Below are 20,719 nucleotides of genomic sequence, written 5' to 3' on the forward strand. Positions count from 1 at the left end.
CCTGAACTACACTGTCAATCTTTAGTCAGAAATCTCTCTTAGAATAACTGCACCTGAGAGGAGTGTTAAATTAACTGAAATTGTGTTTGTTTTAAATGGTGTCACAAACAATAGCCATTTAATCGTCATATCAATTGCTTTTATGAGGCAACTACGGTTAAGACAATATAAATAGCAGATTTACAGTTGTGGTAATTCATGTAATAACTGCACACATAGATATACCTAAAACATATTTTGGGAATGTTTGTTTTGTTGTCTTATCAACAGCTCCCAAAAAAGAGACAGATGAATGGCAACAAGTAGATATATTTTAAATGCTGCAGCCCACCCAGATGTATCTTTGTGAGAAATAAGTCATTTTTGTAAACCGTTGGGATTTGAGGTATAGTTTTTCTGCTGCATGATTTTGTCTCTTCCTCTCTTTCTCTCCAAAGCTAATCGGGTATGAAGGATAGTTAATTCTAGAGAAATGACCATTTAATCTCTCTTCTTTCCTCCTCTACTGCATTGCTTAAGACCATCAACATTTTTTATGTGGAATAACTTCTAAGTAGTCTTCTTGCAACAACTTTGTCCCTTTTTAGTTCGTCCTCCATAAAGTATCCTCAGTTAAATCCTAAGGAATCGGATGAATCCACAGCCATATCTAAAATCTCCAATGGGTTAAAGCTACCTCCATACAAAATCCAGATTTAGCCGAAACCGGTTTGGCTCAGTGGATAGAGCGTCAGCCTGCGGACTGAAAGGTCTCAGGTTCAATTCCGGTCAAGGGCATATACCTTGGTTGCGGGCACATCCCCAGTAGGGGTTGTGCAAGAGGCAGCTGATCGATGTTTCTCTCTCATCGATGTTTCTAGCTCTCTATCCCTCTCTCTTCCTCTCTGTAAAAAATCAATAAAATATATATTTTTTAAAAAATCCAGATTTATGAGCCAGTCTCACATGACATCGTGCATCTACTGAGACTTCCCATACAGTTTCCTTCAAGGTTCTCGAACACCGCCCCCTCCCCTTGGCCTTCTGAATTTCCATGCTTTTGCACGTGCCAAATTCTCTGCCCAAAGTGACCCTTCTCATCCTGTACTGATGGACAATCTCAAATGAAAAACCAATCAAATAAATCTTTTCTTAAAGATGAGCCAGGCCCACCATTTTCCAGTGCAACTCTTGTGTGATTGAAAGAAAATCTGTTTAATGATCACTGGGCTCTACTGGAAGCATTTTACATGTACGAACTCCTGTAATCCTCACAAGTGAATGAGGTAGTCAGCATTAGCTCCACTTTACAGATGAGGAAATGGAGGTACCATGAAGTTCATTAACTTTGCCAAGGTTATTCAGCTATAAAGTGGCCCAGCTGTTACAGTCCACCCTCTAAGTCCCTACATTGTCACAGCACTTCATTAATCATATCTCTAGGTCTTACTCGATTTCATAACCTGAGCTTCTACAAGAATTCCCACCCTCCCTCCCCGCCCCCCTCCCGCCCCCGCACCTACCTCTCAGCACTCAGACATTTGCTGAGTGAATGTATTATGAATGAGTAAACCAGAGGGAACCCACAACTCTCATTCTCTCTCCTGTCTTATGATGGATAATATGATTTTTTCCTTATAGATTTTTAATGACATTTTGAGTAATATAAACAGAAGAAGATATATATGTTCAATTTAAAAATAAGCCTATAAACTAATTTAAGAAGTAGAATATTATCAACCCCTTTGATATCCCAGTATACCTCTCCCAGGACCAGTGCCTCCCTCCAACTCAGTAGTAACCAATAGTCTGCATTTTCACTTAAGCTTTCTCTTACTTCTTTTAATGGTTCCATCACATATGCATACATTCCTACATAATATTGTTTTATTTTACCTGTTTTTGAAGTTTATAGAAGTGGAGTTATATGTATTCTTCTGTGACTTGTTTTATTCCAGCTATGTTTTTGTATTCATCCATATACATATGATTATTTGTAGAGCATTTACTTTGCTTTGAATTTTATCTCATTATATAAAATATAGTTTGCTTTTTTTAACAGTGATGCTATTGATGGATATTTGGGTTTTCCCACTTTTCTGCTATTACACACAATGCTTTTATGTACATTTGCATACACTTATTCTAATCAAAATGTACAGGTATTTTTCTAGGATGTCTTCCCAATGGGACTTACTGGGGCATAAGATACGGAGAGGCTCAAGTTTATTAGGTAAAAGCCAGCACCTGCAGAATTCCCTCCGGTGGCCAGAACTCACCTTGCCTAAACATAGAAGACCTGAAATTTAGTGAAAATTAATCAATGTCTGAAGAATATAGGGGTATAAATACTCTAGCTCCCAGCTGCTATTCTGGCTAGTTCCAGAGCTTCCCTGTGGAGCTGAACACAAAGTCAAGTTCACAGAATAGGGCTGGAGACTATGCACTGGCTTAAGTTGTCCATGCCACTTCCCACACCCTTGCTGGCTTTCCCCAGGAGCACTTTCATTTTCATGTGAACCCTCATCTTAGCAGGAATACTTTTTTTACTTTGAAGTATTTGGTCCTTGAAAGTTGATCTGTGGGGTAAGAATATATTATAGGAAACGCTAAGTGAAGTCAGAACCCAGAAAGCAGCAGAGAAGTAGTGCAGGATCAGCAAAAAGTCAATGTACAGAATTGAATTATTTAAAATAGTTGGTCTTTTTTTCAATATTTATCAATTATAGTCTAATTCCCAGTAAGCTGTATAGTTTAAAGAAGTATTCTTTTATTGTGAGAATTTATATTTTATTATCAATGTTCAGATTTTAAGGAAAAAATGATATATTCATATATTTACATTATGTCTATGTAATAGCATTTTTTAAAAAATTTTCTCTGAAAACTCCTCAAAGGCAATGGGCACCATTGAATTGTACCTTCCCTGACTACTCTGTCTGTAGTCTATAAAGTGGGAGGTTATCTTCAGAGATGCTGCATTTTAGGTCAGAACTTGATGAATATATAAGGTCTACAGAACTCATGCAGCAAAAGCACATAGGAAATTCTCTAAATAGATGTTTCCAAGAGATTTCAATTACCTACTTGAAAATAGTATTTGATATCATCATTTTTTTTCCTTTTTGCTTTATGCATTTGCTTTATGAAATGATGTTGGGACAGATTTTTGCTACTTTGAAGTGCTCTTTATTTTTTCCGGATGAACATAGTACATTATGCCACCTCTGACTTATTATGGCAGCTCTGGGGCCTCCCAAATTGTAGGCAGCTCCTCATTGTGAACAATACACAAAGTTAGGTAGACCTTGATATTAGTCCTGGCTCCAAAAGACATGACTGGTACCCCGGGAAAATTATTTAATCTATTGTATATCAGTTCTCACCTCTGGAAAATTACATCTACCCAATGACTATTAATACTTTAATCTCCATTTGGGGATTTTAAATCATGACTGATGTCTTCTAAGGTCATGCTATTTATGATACCGGTACTTTTCAGCTGAGAAATAATTGAGTGGTTTCTATTTTTAATGGGGTACATTATCCTTGCTGAAGAATGCATTCTCTTGTAATTATTAAATAATGTCCTCCTGTCCCCTTCTAATCATCAATCCTCTTAAACTTAATAGAAATTATGCACATGTAATGATTTGGACAAACTTTTTGACTCTTATACTAAACAGGAGGTTACATATAATGCTCAGATATATGAATGCAACTTTATCTCTACCTGGGCTTAGGCTGGGCCCCAGTGACAAATCTAGGTTAGTATTGCTAGGATTACACCAGTGAAACAGACCATCCAAAGGCATCTTCAATGACAGAATATCATTCTCCCTAACACCGTGAGCCATTCTGGCTCCTATAGAGGGTTTACCTTCAGCTGTCCAAAGCAAAGTACCATGGCTCCTTACCCTCAACAGCAGAGTCAGCAACTGAGTCCGGGGCCTGATGAAGGACTTTTGGCTGGGCATACCCTGATACAATCTCAACAAATATCCCACAGCTTATACATGTCCTGCAATACAAAAGAAGCCTGCAGAGCTCCTTCTTCAACAGTAAACAAACCTTTTTATCTTAAAGGAGCTACTTATGGGCTCCTTAGAGCTGTGATCCACACACTCCCTACTATTCTTCAGTTTCAAATGATACTTCTGGCTAGCACTCAGCTGGAGGAAATCCAATCTGGGGGCTGAGGCTACACTTGGCCGCTGGCCCCCAGAGCCACCCTCAGGCTGCAGCTAGTAGTAGACCCTACATGTCCCTCAGCCATGAGGAATCCCCACACTGTACACTATTCTAAAAAGTTTCCAACACAAAATCATAGCTACCTCATTCTTGTCTCTGCCATTATTGCTTTTCCCTTTAAACTGAGGCTGTCCTGTAGGTTGACCTTAAACACCCAGCTCTCTCCCCAGTGCCCTAGTTACTACAATTTTGTCGTCTCCACACCACCACCTGCTTTTCACTAATTTCTGACTCTTCCCCAAAGGTCAATGTCACTGCATGTGATTGTGCCCTGTAAACCCCCAGAGCCAGCAGTCCCATAGATCCAAGCTGACTAGTGCATGTGGCTACTGAACACCTGCCAGGTGGCCAGGAAGACTAGCATCTGTCTCAGAGAGTGAGAAACTAAATTTTTAATTTTAGTTCAATTAACTTAAACTTATATTTAAAAACAGATACTCAATTCAGTTATTGGAAGGCTTTTAACTATTTTGGGAACACTTGGATATGTGTGAGACTAGCTTTTAAACCATAAATTTTATGAAACTTAAATATAGATTAAATATTTCTGATGAGAATTTAGTTTTTGAATTAATGTGTGCTATATGTCTACAATATTTTTAAAACTTAATATAGAAAGCAACATGCCCAATTAATCATGTTGATCACATATGACCTTTAGAGTAATGCAATATGCAACCTATAAAAGCATTTATTGACTTTATCACCACCACCATGTTCACATCATGCCCCCAGCCCAGCCCTAAGTTGTGAGCTATTTAATGAAAGCTCATTGCTTTATATAAAACAAAAACAAGTTAGTATTTACTAAATTCGAATGAGGAAGTACATAAGAAGAGAGGGAGAAAGGAAAAAAGAAAGGAAGGAAGAATTTTTGTCTGCCTCACAAGGAAACTCAGGTCCATCAAGGACTTAATGGGGAGAAAGTCTTTAATGCTTCTCTTCATTAAATCATGCAAGTGTTTACGGATATCCAGGGGCCATCTGAGCCTTCTCCAAATTTGGAGATGGGAACACTCACCAATGTGCTTCAGACAAGCATTGCCTCTCTGAGATGCTCTCATCTCAGAACCCCTAACAAGCTCCCTTGTCAACTCTTCAGATGTCTCAGTCTGACATGCAAATGAATGTTGAGTCCAGCTCAATGAATTTTCATTGAATGACTGGGCTGCACCTTTCCCTCTAATGTCAGCAACATCTCAAGTCTTATTTTGATACTTACTTAGTCTTATCTATTAGGCCTTCCCAGGTCTTGGCCTGTGTCACTGTGCATTAGAACTATGTGAGAGGGCCACAGCTGAAAGGATCAATGCTGCTATCTTAGTCCGATATTACCACTCCACTAGAACTGGCCCTTGCCCACTTGTTCAGACTGTTTCTTTGAGAAGACTTGTCCAACTGTACTGTGTTAGCCTTGTTTTCTTGGAGGTACTTTGCAAAAAATTAAAGATGTAGATTACCTGCATCAGACAGGGTATTTTTTTTTAACCTTATGCATTATTTCTGTAATTTTCCACTTAATATTTTCGGATTGCAGTTGACTGTGGGTAACTGAACCAGTGCAAGGTGAAACCACACATAAGAGGGGACTACTATATAAATTTGAAAGTAGTAACAGGAGACAATAATGAACTCATGAATTAGGTGGCCTCCATAGTCCCTTTAGAAGCCAGAATTTTTAAGACATGCTATGTACATAAACTTGGAACATTCACGGGAATGTGTGAATCAGGCCACTGATATAAGGAGTGAATGGATGGATGGATGGAGTGGAGGTCAGAAGGGTTAAACAGTATAGCAAAGAATATACCTGCATACAGTAAGCACTTCATGGTTGCTTCTGGAATGAACTGGGATGAGAAAGGGTATTTTTAAAACAAATTTGTTCTTCCTTTTAGATACAAAAGGTCTTAGAAATAAAGAAAAAAATGGTGATGTTCTCTCGCAGCCTGAATTATTCAGAGTTACATAAGTGTTTATGAATAATGAGTGTCTAATTGAGTTGCCTGAAATATGAATAAATGTACTATTTCATGCAGCAGTGAGAGGTAGAATTCTCTTTCGGCAACAGGACTTTCATTTCTCCCCTTCTGCCTTCTGTTATTCCCACTGTTGAGTGTGAAACTAGCAAGGTAATAATACTTCAGAGCTTCTGAAGAAATCAATCTGACTTTTTTTTTCTGTACCAGCGGAGCCATCCTAACACAGAAAAAAGAATGGTAGGAGTAGTTCCCAAGGAGTTGAGAACAAAGTGAGCCTTACATCTTGATTCATCCCATACACAGAAATAGAATCGCAGGGTTTTAGATTTGGGTCTCAGTGAGAAGTCTATGTGAATTTAAATTGTTGGCCCTCCAGAGACTGATGAGCATGTTTCCCACAACATCTTGTCTGTCTCTCTCTCCTTACTGAATCCTTGCTGTGTTGCTGATCAATTGTTAAGGAGCACTGATGATTTCCAAATGTATGTCATATCAATAGGAAGAAAAGGTTCAACGATCTCACAATAAATTAATGTAGAATTGCAACAACAATGCTCCTCTGTTTTACTCATTGAATAGGATGCCATGTCTGCTCTGAGTCCTTCTCTCCTGCAAGGAGCACAGCGGGTCCTGGCTGGCATCTCTAGGTTGGTTCACCCACAGGCCTCCTCATGCTGAGCCACAAGAAACTGGACTGCAGACTGAGGGAACCAAAGCCTGTCTCCAGACCATGTAGAGAAATCCCTCACTATCTCATGCAGGTAAGGCAGTATTTTTGCTGACATTGCATTGTTTTGGAATATCCAATAAGATCCCTAAAACTGGGCCACCTGGGTGTTTCCTCCAAGTCCGATGGCTGCTGTTTGAGTCTGGCACTCATACTTGGGAAGAGGTGAGGCTGCTTACTGGTTACATGGTTTCTCTCTTTCCTCCTTGTTGCCTGATTAGTGCTAGTCCTTTGGATATAATACCAGTAAACCCTGTTTGTTGTTCAAAACGCAACTGTTTGGTTTCAGATTTCTCTTTTAATTGTGGAAATTCAAATATAACAGTTTTAATAGAAAACCAAAGGCATATATTGCTTCTCTGTCATTCTCTTTAGGCAATTATTTTCCATCACAAATGGTTAAGTCTTATAATACCTTGCAAATAATTGTTTTTGCTTTACTTATTTCAATACCTGGTATGTAGAAGATTGGAAAAATAATTGAATCAATTCCCTTGGCAGTTCCTACAGGTTTCCAGAAAGTATGGCCATTCGACTAAACAATAACAAAATGGAAGGCAAAATGTGACAATGCTGAGTCCTGCATTTGGAATGGAAGAAATAATTCAGTCATGATAGCAATGCCACAATGGGATATTGTTATTAGTCCTGCAGATTACTTCCATCTCATATGAGAGACCCAGGTTATGGCATGCCTGGTAGATCTCAGCCATTTTTTATTTTGAGGTTGAGTTTTGTTTCTGTTATTCATTCACTTTGTACTGACTTCCCGCTTTCCCCCCATGTGTGTTTTGAATATTAAGAGTGTTAGAAACTAAAAATATATATATTGCTTCTGTCAGATTCGAGCATATTGGTGCTGCACATCAGTAGTTTTCTCTTACTTCAATTCTTTTCTGGGACACAGAATGTTGGTCTCGTTGTTTTGTTCCAATATTTGCTGTTTTCATATAGATAATATTTCAAGTGTGGTTATGTCTTTGTTGCCTACCACCACATCTCATACAAATTCAGAAACAAGACTGAAGAAGTCTAAATTTTGGCTCCCTTTTAGTGTAGAAAAAAAAGGTGAGTCTTTTAAAAATACAGTATTATATGTAAATATTTAAAACATTGTCTTTATTACTCTTTGATAATAAGCTTAGAAAGAAATGACAAAAGTCAGTATATACTTCTCAAAAATAAAATAGAGACATGTGTCTGCATTCTAAAACACCAGTGGGCAAATTTTAGCTATGCCCTATAACCAACTAAAATATTATTACAACTTTTCTTAAAGAACAGCTCACATGGGCAGGGAAGATGTGGAAAATAGACCTGTGAGTGATTTTAAAGTTGGAATAATTTATTTTCAAATGCTCAAATCTGCTGTTCACTTTGACCTTGGGCAGGAAACTAAACTTTCTTGAATTTGAGTTTTTTATTCATAAAACTAAATGTTATTACTTCTAAATTCTTTCCTAGGGTTTTTGTAGGGACCAGATGAGACGTTGGGCATACACAGATGCATGAGACATAGGGCTTATGTTAAACTCACGCCCAGCGTCATAGGGTCAGACAAGCGGTAAGTCTACAATACAGTACTGCACACTAACCTCTGAGACAGACATAAAAACATGGTGCACCTTGAAAAACGAGGAGATACCTGTCAATCCATCAGTGATGAGTTTTTAAAAATGTGACACCTGAACTCACTGCCTAAGGATAAGTGACTTAAGAAAATGTTGGTATTCTGCATAAAGAATGATCCACATAATAAAATCTGGAGGCCAGAGGTAACTGCTTATAATTTAGTACAGTGAGGACATAAGGTGTCGAAGGCTTGGGGTCGGGGGAGTGGTGGCACCCTCTGGTTTTCTGGCCTCCCTGGACGTTCTTTATTTATAAGCGATGATAATAATGTTTGCTATTGTTATCTATTCTCTATCATTGTCTGGACCGCAGTGAGCTACATCAGTGTCAAGATAAAGCACCATTTTTTTGGAAGCCCTTCCATAGTGAGGATGGTAATCTGTAATGTCCTCCTGTGCCTCTCCCCTGAAGGTACTATCCGAAAGTTCCGTTTAATAGTTCTCCTTCTGGGAACCGATCTGACCCTAGAGCAGTGGTCGGCAAACTCATTAGTCAACAGACCAAATATCAACAGTACAACGACTGAAATTTCTTTTGAGAGCCAAATTTTTAAAACTTAAACTATATAGGTAGGTACATTGTTATTAACTTAATTAGGGTACTCCTAAGTTGGCTTTGCTAAAAACTCAAGGGGCCAAAGAGCCACATGTGGCTCACGAGCCGCAGTTTGCCGACCACAGTCCTATAGGAACGAGTGGCCTTATCAAAAGGGAAAACAAGAGGCTCTAGCCCTCACTTATAAGCCTCTACTATCACAGAAGCATGTAGACTACAGAAGCCTGTGCTTTCTACTTCCACTCTTTTCAGAAAAGTGAAGTAGGAAAATCAGGGGAGTTAACATATTGGTAAGACCTCAATGACATCAATAGGTTCTATGACTTTAAACAAAAGGAAGTGTAACAAAACCAATTTTACCATAGGCTAATTAATACAAACAAGAGTTAATTTTTGCAGCATCTCATCATTGTTATAATGAAACAACCTTGAACAAAGGACAGGATTCCAAGACCTGCAGTACTTTTCATCACCTTAACAACAGAGCCTATATGGCTTATCTGGTGTTCTAAGCATCAGCTGAAATCAAAGGCAGACAAAACAAACAAAAAAACTCAGATCAATAACCCATTGAAATACATATGTGTCAGAAACGGGGTAGGGAAAAATCTACAAGACGTGTGTAATTATGCTTCGTTCATACATATGCTCAGGCACAAGCTTTTGAACATAGAATAATTCACCCTGGAGGCAGTCTTCCTGGCTGCTCGTGTAGGCTGATGTGAAGGTAACGGATATAACTCAGACAAGGATCCTTCGACTGAAATAAACAGCATTGCCCACCCGTTTCAAAGCCAAAAACAGGTACAAACAACATAAATTCCAGAAGCTGCCGAGAAGGCAAACAAAGCAAAATAAATACAACATGAATTCCTTACATTGCTAAGAAAATAAAAATAGCTAAGAAAAAGTAAAATGAAAGTGACCTTGGGGTGAAAACCTGGGAAATAAAAATTTTCCCCTTTTGTGTTTACATTTTAATGTTAAAGAGGCAAGGACAATAAAACTAGACTGTCCTAAATGTCATGGTTTCTTGTCAGCAGCATTCATGTCAAACATGTATCTCCATTTTAAGGCAGGGGATCAAGTAAACAGAGTTGATTGCTCATTTGCAGGGTATAGAAGAGGCAGAATGCTAACAAAGGCTGGACTGCTTTGAATTTTATTAGTGACAATATTTTTAAATTCGTTTGGAATTCATGGGTATAAAAGGGAGGTAATCTAATTTTTGTATTCTTCCCTAAGAAAATTGTGTGAGAAAGTCATTAATTTGCTCAAGGTATTAAGACTTGGGACTATTCATTCTAATAAGTATGACCTAACCAGGTTGCTAATAGAGCCATAACTAGATTAAATCCTTCCAATGGTCTTGGAAATAATTTGGTCTGTTTTTGTTTCTCTTATTGAATGAAATTAGGGGAAGGAGGCAAATAGGCAAAAAGCATGGAACTTTCTCTAATTATAGAAGAGCAGATATTGAAAAATGATGCAGTCCTTCATCTGGTATGGCGGAAATGTAATTATAGGGTTTGAAGCATGTTTTTCACAAGTGTGGTTGTTTGTGCCCTAACCCTGCCTAAAAATGGACCCTGTGCAGTGCCCCTCACCGGGCAGAGTCCTTCATATGGTCAGCTGGTGGGAGTTCCCCAGACAGGGACATGTAGACATTCCCTGCTCATTTCTAACCTTTGTTTTTCTCAAAGGCTACAATGCATCTGAAACACAAAATGTACTGTATTCCTTATGGGCTAGACATATAAGGACCCATAGAATGTATTCTGTTAGCTACAGGAACCTGTTAGCAATTGGATGAAGCCACTTAAATTGAAGCCTCATCTATGCAAAAAATATCCTGAGCTAAATGGCTGTTTCACAGTTTGAAAGCATTGGGATAACATCCATACCCTGGGGCCATTTCCCAATTGTTCTGCATGTACATTCAGTTTTTAATTTTTTTTTAATTTATAAATTATGATAATAATGTTTGCTATTGTTATCTATTCTCTATCATTATCTGGACCATAATTAGCTACATCAGTAACAAGATAAAGCATCATTTTTTGGAAACTGAAAAATCTTAGCAAATATTCACTCTTGATTTAACAAGTCATTCAACATAGAAGCAATGAGTATTTGAAGTTAAAAATGGGTGGAATAATATATGCAATAAGTATAATTTGATTTAATTGTTCTTTGTTAAGAAAATATTTGAGAGTCAAATGTGTGCAGTACCATGTTAAGAAAGTGCTTTGAGATTGTGTGAAGCATTGTGCTTTAAGATGAATATTTCTGCTATGGTACACACCATTCACATAATTTCCCCACCTTCTTAGCAGAGATGTAAAAAGTATTAAAGCCTCTCTCTGAATAAAATTAGCAAATATCAAAGGGATAAATTAAACATTTAACCTCCAAAAGGTACTATTGGTATATATTCCAGAATGGTTTAGAAAGAAAATTTCAACTTGTAAAAACTTTATTGGATAAAATAACATGGCTATTCTCAAGGTTATTAAAGAGAAAGTATCCATTAGGATCAAGACAAGAAATTGTGATTCACCTTGCCTCCAAGATGAGGGTGTTCTGAGAAGACAGGGTCCTAGAGGTGATGTAGCCCAAGTTTCTCATTATAGAAGTGAGGTAACTGAGCCAGTTAAAGCAAGGGAGGGAGGGACCCAAGGTCTCTCCAAGGGCAAAGGGGAAATCTAGTTCTTGTAACTCTGTATCAACAAATCTACAAAGATGCATTTATTCTGGACATCTTTTCAAAATAAATATTCACTTAAATATATTCCTTTGCTGGTTCAGATGTGGAGTTTTCCCACCCCATTTGACCTAAACGTTATAAGGCAATTACCAAATATCATGGTTTTTAATATTTCATGGAAAATAAAATTACAAGGCATCTATTACAGAGACATATTACAAATATATTAATTGATTACTCACAATATTCCCATTCCTTTGGACAATCAACTGTTAATATTGTGATATAAGGAGAGTGTCAGGAAGTTAATATCCCAGAGCCATTTCACAGATGGTAGCAGTGGTTAATGTAGTAGCACTGATTCTAATCCCGTTCATGGTTTTCTCACAGACAAATATGAAGATCTTTGCAACAAACCTAGCAGAACAGCAACTTCCTTAAAATAATTAACTAAAAAGTTCTTCATTTTTAATGCCCCAAATCTAGAAACTCCCTTTTTCTAATTAACTCTTGTTCACTCTGCCAAACCCAAAATTATCTTCCATCACACTATTATCAAAGACCCATGGGACACAACTGTACTTCTAAGCATATTAAACAAACCCAATTAAAACTCTTATGTATAGAGTGATTGGCTAAATTTTAGAACAGCATCTCCCTGAGTGAAAACATGTTCTGCTGGCCCTACAGATGCCCCACGATGGAGAGGTTTTCTCACTCCCCAAGAGAGGACCATAGAACCCAATATCCGCCTGGCTGATTTGATTGTGGACATCTGTGTTACATGTGCAGGTGCAAGAGAACACAGTAACATCACACACCTTGGGAAACAGTGCTCTAGGGGAAATGCTACACAACCAGCATATATTTCTATGGGGGACAGGAAAGAAGGAATTAAAATTCCAACATTATAAAATTTGATGCCACAGCAGAAAAATAGCAATAGTATCTGCAAATTAAAAAGTCATGTCTAAACAAATTATGAGCCATTTCCTGGTGAACATGCTTTTTTAAATCAATAAAATTGGTTTTTTACAGAGAGGAAGGGAGAGGGATAGAGAGTTAGAAACATCAATGAGAGAGAAACATCAATCAGCTGCCTCCTGCACATCCCCTACTAGGGATGTGCCCGCAACCAAGGTACATGCCCTTGACTGGAATCAAACCTGGGACCCTTCAGTCCACAGGCCGATGCTCTATCCACTGAGCCAAACTGGTTAGGGCTGAACATTCTTTTAATATTCCATCAGAGCAAGTGTCAATCATACAAGTGTATCATGTATTGTACATGTAATTTTTAAAGCTTCCAGTGAAGTCAAGATTTTCATTTGTATTTGAGAATTGGAGTAAAGAGAATAAAATAAAACATACAATAGTGTTCGATGGTAACTCTCATTCAATTGAAAAGGTGAATACAAAGACCTACTGGTGGCTTTAAAATAATTCATTTAAATATGTAATTTTAAAAACAGAATTTATATGAATGAGTAGAGGGGAATAAACATTTATTTTTATTCTCCCTAATGTCCAAAAAATTCTTTTTGGCTTTGTTGAACATCATAAAATTACTAAATATTATATTAGAGTCTATAAAATCTAATTCAAAAAATATAAAGATAATTAAGAACAAAATAACACTTTAAAATCACTGACATAAACTATTTTATTTGAAATGAATGCAATTTAAGGTGAAAAAACGGGCGACATTTAAGTTAATGTTAAGAGGCAATCTGATGCCCTAGCTGGTTTGGCTCAATGGATAGAGCGTCAGCCTTCGGACTGAAGGGTCCCGGGTTCGATTCCGGCCAAGGGCACATTCCCGGGTTGTGGATTCAATCCCCAGTGGGGGGCATGCTGGAGACAGCTGATCAATGATTCTCTCATCATTGATGTTTCTATCTCTCTCTCCCTCTCCTTTCCTCTCTGAAATCAATAAAATATATTTTTAAAAAAGAGGAAATCTGATTATGTGAAACTCATTAAAATATTTTTATCTTTTAATTATTATAATATCTTTTTTTTTTCTTAGATGATTACAGGGGAAACCCAAAGACTGGCAAAAACACAAATCCTAGCAATCACTTTTTAGGGAAGTGCTATTTTAGTAACGACGAGGGGATTTCTTTCAGTTGCTTTAAAATATTAATATCTGCATTATTATTTTGAGGAGCTGAGGGCAACTGATGGCAAAAATACTAATATTTAAATGCAACACTTTTTGCATGTTTTTTCATTTAGCCTTCACCAGAGCTCTGTTAAAGTGTATAATTGATTCATGTTAAAATATAAAGAGGGGGCCCAGACTTCCAAGATTACTCTGGTGTAATTATTAATAGAACTCTCTGTCAAAAGTTCCTGGCTTAGGTGATAAATTATATAGTGCCCATAGGAATCAGGAAACCAAGATGCAGAAAGTTTAAATAATTGACTAATACCATACTCATCCTTGGTTGATTCCATATTAAAACCTAGTTATGCATGAAGACAAGTCATTCTTGTCCCACTGCTCAGCACTGTGTCAGAGCCTGCAAAATCAGCAGGTGTTTCCAGGAGAGTGATTCGAAGATGAAGAAATATAGCCAGTCCAAATAGGAATGTCAAATATCCTGAAATGCTATATTAGAAAATCAGCCTACTGGATTTTCCTGCTCCCAAGGATCTAGTCTTAAAAGGCCAATGCTCCTAGGAGAAGAAACACTTCAGCCAATGAATTCTTAATAAATAATGAATCATTAGTGAGTAGGAAGGAGCAGATTAAGAGACACACTGAGAAAGGGTAGAGGCTGGAGAAGGGAAAATAGTGGAGTGAAATCTGCCAACATGGACAGAAGCTTACCGGGAACCCATTCCAGCATGTCATAATTGCAAGAGTTTCACCAAAAGGTTGGTGAAGCTTGGGCGACTCAACAAGGGTGAGCCACGTATGTAGTTTACCTGTTGGAAATGGCTACATGGCACTTCCCCCAAACCTGAGTAGGATTGTCTGCTGCCAGACAGCTCAGGGCATTTTATTGCCTCCTGTTGGCCAAAGACCTGAACAGCTGTAGGCTATTCCCCAAACTGACAATGCTTCTGTACCCTTTGAAACCTTATCCTTTGAAGTGTATATCTCCACCTTGCCTTAAGACAAATTGTGTTAAATAAATACCATGGGGTCCTTAGACAAGGGAGTCTTCTAGCTCCTTTAGCTGAAGATCCTCTGACCCCCAATGCCTTTCAAAATGATCTTTCGTCTCTGGACTCTTTAATCATCTACGCACAGCCCCTTTCTCCAGAATGCTGAACCCTTTGTAAGGCTGGGAAAAGAAGCCCCGCAGAAGCTCACCAATTGGAAAGATGAGTCTATTTCACAATTTAAGCCTTGATGTTATAGTCTAAGGAAAAAGCTTCCTCATCAAGTTTAAGAATATTACTTGATCTGGCAGCTACTGGCTGCCAGGGTGGGCAATAAGGAACAGAAGGGTGGATCAGGGACAACAGAGAACAGAAGAGCACAAGCTAAGGCATTCCTGGCACCAAGAGGGACAATGTCCTCATGGAGGCTTTGTGATCGCTTTCCCAATTCATAGTGCATCAGCTCTGGTTTGGGATTTAATTAGCTGTGATCCTTTTAATATATAAAGCAGGAAAGGGGAGAAAGAATAAAAATTAGAAAGTGCTTACAAATATAACTAAGGGACATGATATTAAGGGTATGAAAAAGGAGAGAAAAAAATTTCTTTTTAGGAGAAGTGGGAACAAACCCTCTGAAGAGCAGAGTAAGTGTGATTCTTATTGGAGCCGCCTAGGAGCCTAGGAGACGTGGTGCCAAGGTATCGATATAGACTGTACGTGTGACCTGAAGAGGAGGTTGGCGTTATACTGATTCCTAAAGCTCCCTCTTGCACAACAGGAAGCAGAAAATGATAAAAGCAGTGACTTGACTAAGCCAAGGCATCAAAGCATGGAGGCAGTTATTAACTTCAGTGGTGTCTGTTAAGGGAAGGTAAAGACTGTAGTTCTCTTTAAGACACAAGTTGGGACATTGCGGGGTCTGCTCAGGCAGTCTTTCCAGATGTCTGTTATACACCTATTCCTCCTAGAACCAATCGTCAATTATGTGGTCTACAAATGCAATCTGTTCTCCCTGCTGGAGGAAATAAAGGTGAAATAACTTCTAAAAACACTGCCAACAACTCTCTGCCCTTTGCTTTTAATAGAGAAGACTGTTTCTAACATGGTAGGGATTATCCAGGAAGTAAATCTAAAAAGAAAAAGTCTCTGAGAAGCAGCCAGCATTGAAGGATCTACCAAGTAAACCAAAGTGGCAAGAGGGTGAAAAAGAAAGGAAATTATCCAAGATCTGCATCGCTTAAGAAGCTCTGAGATTTCATGACAGGATTGCTCTGACTATATAAACATAAATCAAACTTGCCTTAAACCTTCTACCTCTTTGTAGGTTCTTTCTTTGGGCAAATTTATGTGCAGCACTGATATTGCTTCATCTGGCTTAATCGGGCATGAAGAGTGTCAGAATTGAGTAGACGGCATAGATTTGTGTCCCTGAACCACTAGTCCCTAGCTATGCCACTTTAGAATCTCAAGTTCAGACTCCCAGTTGATGTCTTTTTGGGTTCCTATATTTATCATTTTAATCTGTAAAATGGGGCCAATGAAAACTGTTTTGGATAAGGAGATATTTAGTAACTAGGAAGACAAATTTACTCAAATTAGCTCAGGCATGAGGAGGTAACCATTAGAATTAGAAAGGTAAATTTCATAGACTCAAGAAATACAGTCAGAGTTATAGCATGATGATGGCAGGGACCTAAAAGAGAATAGGAATGACCAGGACTTTATCCACATTCTATGTGGATCCATGTGGTCTCTGCTTTTACTTCTCTTTTCCACATGGCCCTTCCTGGTTTCCCCAATAGCCTTCTCAGTCCCCAAATCTCTGTCACATAACAAAAACCACAGAGGTTCTGAGGGCATCAGTTGAGCTCATGGGTTCTCTCTCATCATCCATGGTTAGTAGATGGAGAAGACCATGTGGTGGAATGGCAGTCCCTTTGGGGTTGTAGAAGGAGGGTTATTTCTACAAAAGCCATATGAAGTAGGAAGTTGAAAGCTTGGCAGAAGAAATATTGGCATCTCTGACCTAACATTCTATCTAACAAGGTTGTTCTGAAGATAAAATGACATCTAGAACACACAGGAAAGCATTATCTAATCTGTAAAATCTCTCTCTCTCTCTCTCTCTCTCTCTCTCTCTCTCTCTCTCTCTCTCTTTCTCTCTCTCTCTCTCTCTCTCTCTCTCTCTCTCTCTCTCTCTCTCTCTCTCTATATATATATATATATATATATATATATATATAAAGAGCCAGGGTCGTAACATCCACAATGACCGGAGGCTCAACCGATTGCCAGGCTGTGTGTGCAGCAGGCGAGCTGGCTGAACTGCTGACCTCTCAGAGAGAGAGAGAGGCAGAGCTGATCAGCAGTGGCAGCAGCTGCTGGTGAGGCCTGGATAGAGAAGCAGGGTGCTCAGACCCTGCTTCTCTCTCTTGGCCTCACCAGCAGCCAAGCCTCTCTCTCTCTCCCAGAGGTCAGTAGTTCAGCCCACTCGCCAGCAGCCTGGACCAAATGCCAGGCTGCACACACAGTGGGCAAGTGGGCTGAACTGCTGACTTCTCGGAGAGAGAGAGAGAGGTGGGGCTGATCAGCAGCGGCAGCAGCTGCTGGTGAGGCTGGGGGAGAGAAGCAGGGTGATCAGACCCCGCCTCTCTGACCAGGCCCAGAGATAGGCCTGGAGATGCTGACTGGCATAGAAACTGACCAATCAGAACCTAATCTGGGTGAACTGTGAAGGAAGAACCTAAGGTGGGGGCTGAGAAGGGCTTTTAAGGGAAACAGTTGTTTGGTGTAAGGTGTAAGAAAGTGACTCAATTTTTTAATGCCTGGTTTGGCAGTGTAGTGCATATGGCTGGCTATCAGTCCAGATAGAGGGATTATGTGTTTTTGTCTGCCAAGAGCATCTCCTCCTGCTAAAAAAAGGCCCTCCCCTCCATTTAAGCAATCCTATTCTATATAATCTATCTATACTAATAAAAGGGTAATATGCTAATTAGACCGGGTTGACCAGCCACCTTTCAGACATCCGACTTCCTTCTGGACAAAGCCACAGTGGTGGGGGGTGAGGCAGAGGTAGTTAGGGGCAACTAGGCCAGCAGGGGAGGGCAGTTGGGGGTGCAATCAGGCTGGCAGAGGAGGACAGTTGGGGGCAATTAGGTAGGCAGGCAGAGGCAGTTAGGGGTGATCAGGCCAGCAGGGGGCAAGGTAGAGGCGATCAGGCCGGCAGGCAGAGGTGTTAGGGCAATCAGGCAGGCAGGCAGGTGAGTGGTTAGGAGCCAGTCATCCTGGATTGTGAGAGGGATGTCTGACTGCCTGTGGGATCAGGCCTAAACTGGCAGTCGGACATCCTCTGAGGGGTCCCAGATTGGAGAGGGTGCAGGCCGGGCTGAGGAACCTCCCTCCATGCACAAATTTCGTGCAACAGGCCTCTAGTACTATATAAATGTTAGGTAGTGGATAGCTTATCTAGAACTCTCAAAGTTTTAATATCTGTGCTTCCCTTTGGCAAGAGTACCCATTGATTGCCATTGACTCAGAATGACATAGACTGGGAAACTTTCAATAAAGAATGTTGAGATAAATCCAGAATACAAATCACAAGACTTAGGTATTGTTCTAAGATAAACAAACAAGCAAATTTAAAGAAGTAGGCTTCAAAAGACATGAGAGAATTACAAGTGGATTTTCCATTTAAATATGATATTTCTCCCCAGTTTGTCATATACTAGTCCCTGATACCAAAGCCATAGGAGATGGATTTGTATTGGGGGTACCCCTAAAATTAAATTTTATGCATATATCAATATGTTCCCTGATTGTATATTTGCATTTATACTCTGCCTCTCTATGTATTCATGAGCTATCTCTCTCCAAAATGTATTTGAAGAATATAATTTAAATAAATGATAATGACAAAAGTTGAAGCCAATGTGTATCAACATAAGACTCAACTGAATTTGTTCTTTTCTGTATTTGTATAATTAGCAAGTTACATACTTTTACCCTTCTGTGTTGGTATATGATCTTCTTGCTTTCGGATGCTTGTATGGTGTATGAATACATAGAGAAACAGAGTATAAATGCAAATATACAATCAGAGGACAAATTCTTGCCAATAGTGAAGTAAGAAAATATATCCCCAGCATTCCCGCTTCCCTTACATACATCATTTTTTTTCTCCCTCTGGAATTCCCATCTGCCTTTATTTGTCTTTAAGATAAGTAACGTCATGCTGTGCTAATTATATGTATCCTCAATAAATGTGGCTTATTAGCCGTTTATTCCTTAGCATGAACTTCAGCCAACATGGCTCCTCTCCTAAGGGTATTTGCATATGAATGTTACAATGACATGAAAAACTTCTTGTTTATTAACATAACCATATCTGAATTTCTTTTTTATCTTCTTAAGGAGGCAATAACCTCCCTCTGTTGTTTTCTACCTTGATCCACTTTGAGGTTATCAACTGTATCTTGTATGACATGTAGAAGCAAAGTGACATGAGGGCTAGAGAGAAAGCCAGCTGTGTGACAGTCACAATGAAGTAGATTGTATGGGCTGGTTTTGAGGACAGAGTTATATGCAGCTATGTACAGTATGCCACTATATCTGTAAACATAGAATTTCTTATTTAACACACTTGCTGAGATAAGAGAAAGAAGTTGCTTACCCCCTCGCTTGTTGATCTTGGCATAGCCAGGAGAATAGCTTGCAGACATGGAGGACGAGCTGCTGAAAGCTACATGGGAGAGCCCAGACACAAGGGGTTCATCACATTTTTCTGAAAAGAAGAGAGAAGGGGGAAGCATTAATAAAAATCTTTATATAACAACTGGTGTGTATTTGCTAAAATAATTACTGACTACAGAACAAATTAAAAAATCTATGATACAACAATTTAGCAAATGATCAGAATTTAGGCAACTCAACTATGACATTCTGACAAATCACAGGAACAGTTTAAACAACCTTCTGGTTTTCACGAGTTATAACTATGACCCAGTGCTTTCTGCCTAAGGGCCTCAATTCAGACCTGCTCTCTCAGCATGATGTACAAAGTTGAGGTTGTTTATTTAATAGGCTTCAGAATTTGTCATCTCCTGACAACCTTCATTATAGGAGTAGAGGGTTCCAAACATTGAGATTGGAGGAGGGAAGATGAGGAAGAATGCTACCCAAACTAAGAGACTAAGAAATAGGTGTCAGGAAAGGAGAACACAATAATCTCCAACTTGAAATGCATCTAAAATGCATCAGTTCCCATATTTGAATAGTCAACTGTGTTGGTACCAGGTGATCCTTCAATTCTATTCCTCACTTGGCTTCTATAGCCACATTCATTTTTTGTCCTCCTTCCTCACTACTAGCTTGTTCTCTGAATCCTTTAACCTTTTGCACTGGGATGTTGAGTGTGACTCGACACGGTTGGCATCGGTAGCAGCTCGATGAAAAAAGCGAGTGCAAAGGGTTAATGGATCTTTCTCATTTTCTTTATGTCTAAACTAGAGGCCTGGTGCATGAAAATTCATGCACTGGAGAGGGGGGTCCCTCAGCCCCACCTGCCCCCTCTCACAGTCTGGGAGCCCTCAGGGGCAGGAGGCGACCCAGCGATCAGGGGAAGATGATGCCCCATCACACCTCTGCCGCTGCCACTGCCGGCAGCGCAAGCCTCGGCCAGCCCTGGTTACCTGAGCCTCGGGTGGCCCTGGGAGGCTGGGGGGCTGAGGGGACTGGGGGACTCTGGAGGCAGATGCATGGAGCAGTCGGGCCCGC

At 39.4% G+C, this 20,719-nt stretch overlaps 1 protein-coding gene across 1 annotated transcript in view; it reads right to left on the minus strand.

Moving 5' to 3' along the window:
* CNTNAP2 (contactin associated protein 2) overlaps positions 1–20,085 on the minus strand; it is a 1,332,959-nt gene extending 1,312,874 nt beyond the window's left edge. Inside the window, exons 1-2 of the mRNA XM_054726631.1 lie at positions 20,055–20,085; positions 19,617–19,727 (exon numbers count right to left, since the gene is read on the minus strand). Of these exons, the coding sequence (XP_054582606.1) occupies positions 19,617–19,727; positions 20,055–20,085 (142 nt within the window). The remainder of the gene's footprint in view (positions 1–19,616; positions 19,728–20,054) is intronic.
* Positions 20,086–20,719: the final 634 nt, after the last annotated feature.

This window comes from Eptesicus fuscus, chromosome 14 (genome assembly GCF_027574615.1).
Source record: "Eptesicus fuscus isolate TK198812 chromosome 14, DD_ASM_mEF_20220401, whole genome shotgun sequence".
Lineage (NCBI taxonomy): Eukaryota > Metazoa > Chordata > Mammalia > Chiroptera > Vespertilionidae > Eptesicus > Eptesicus fuscus.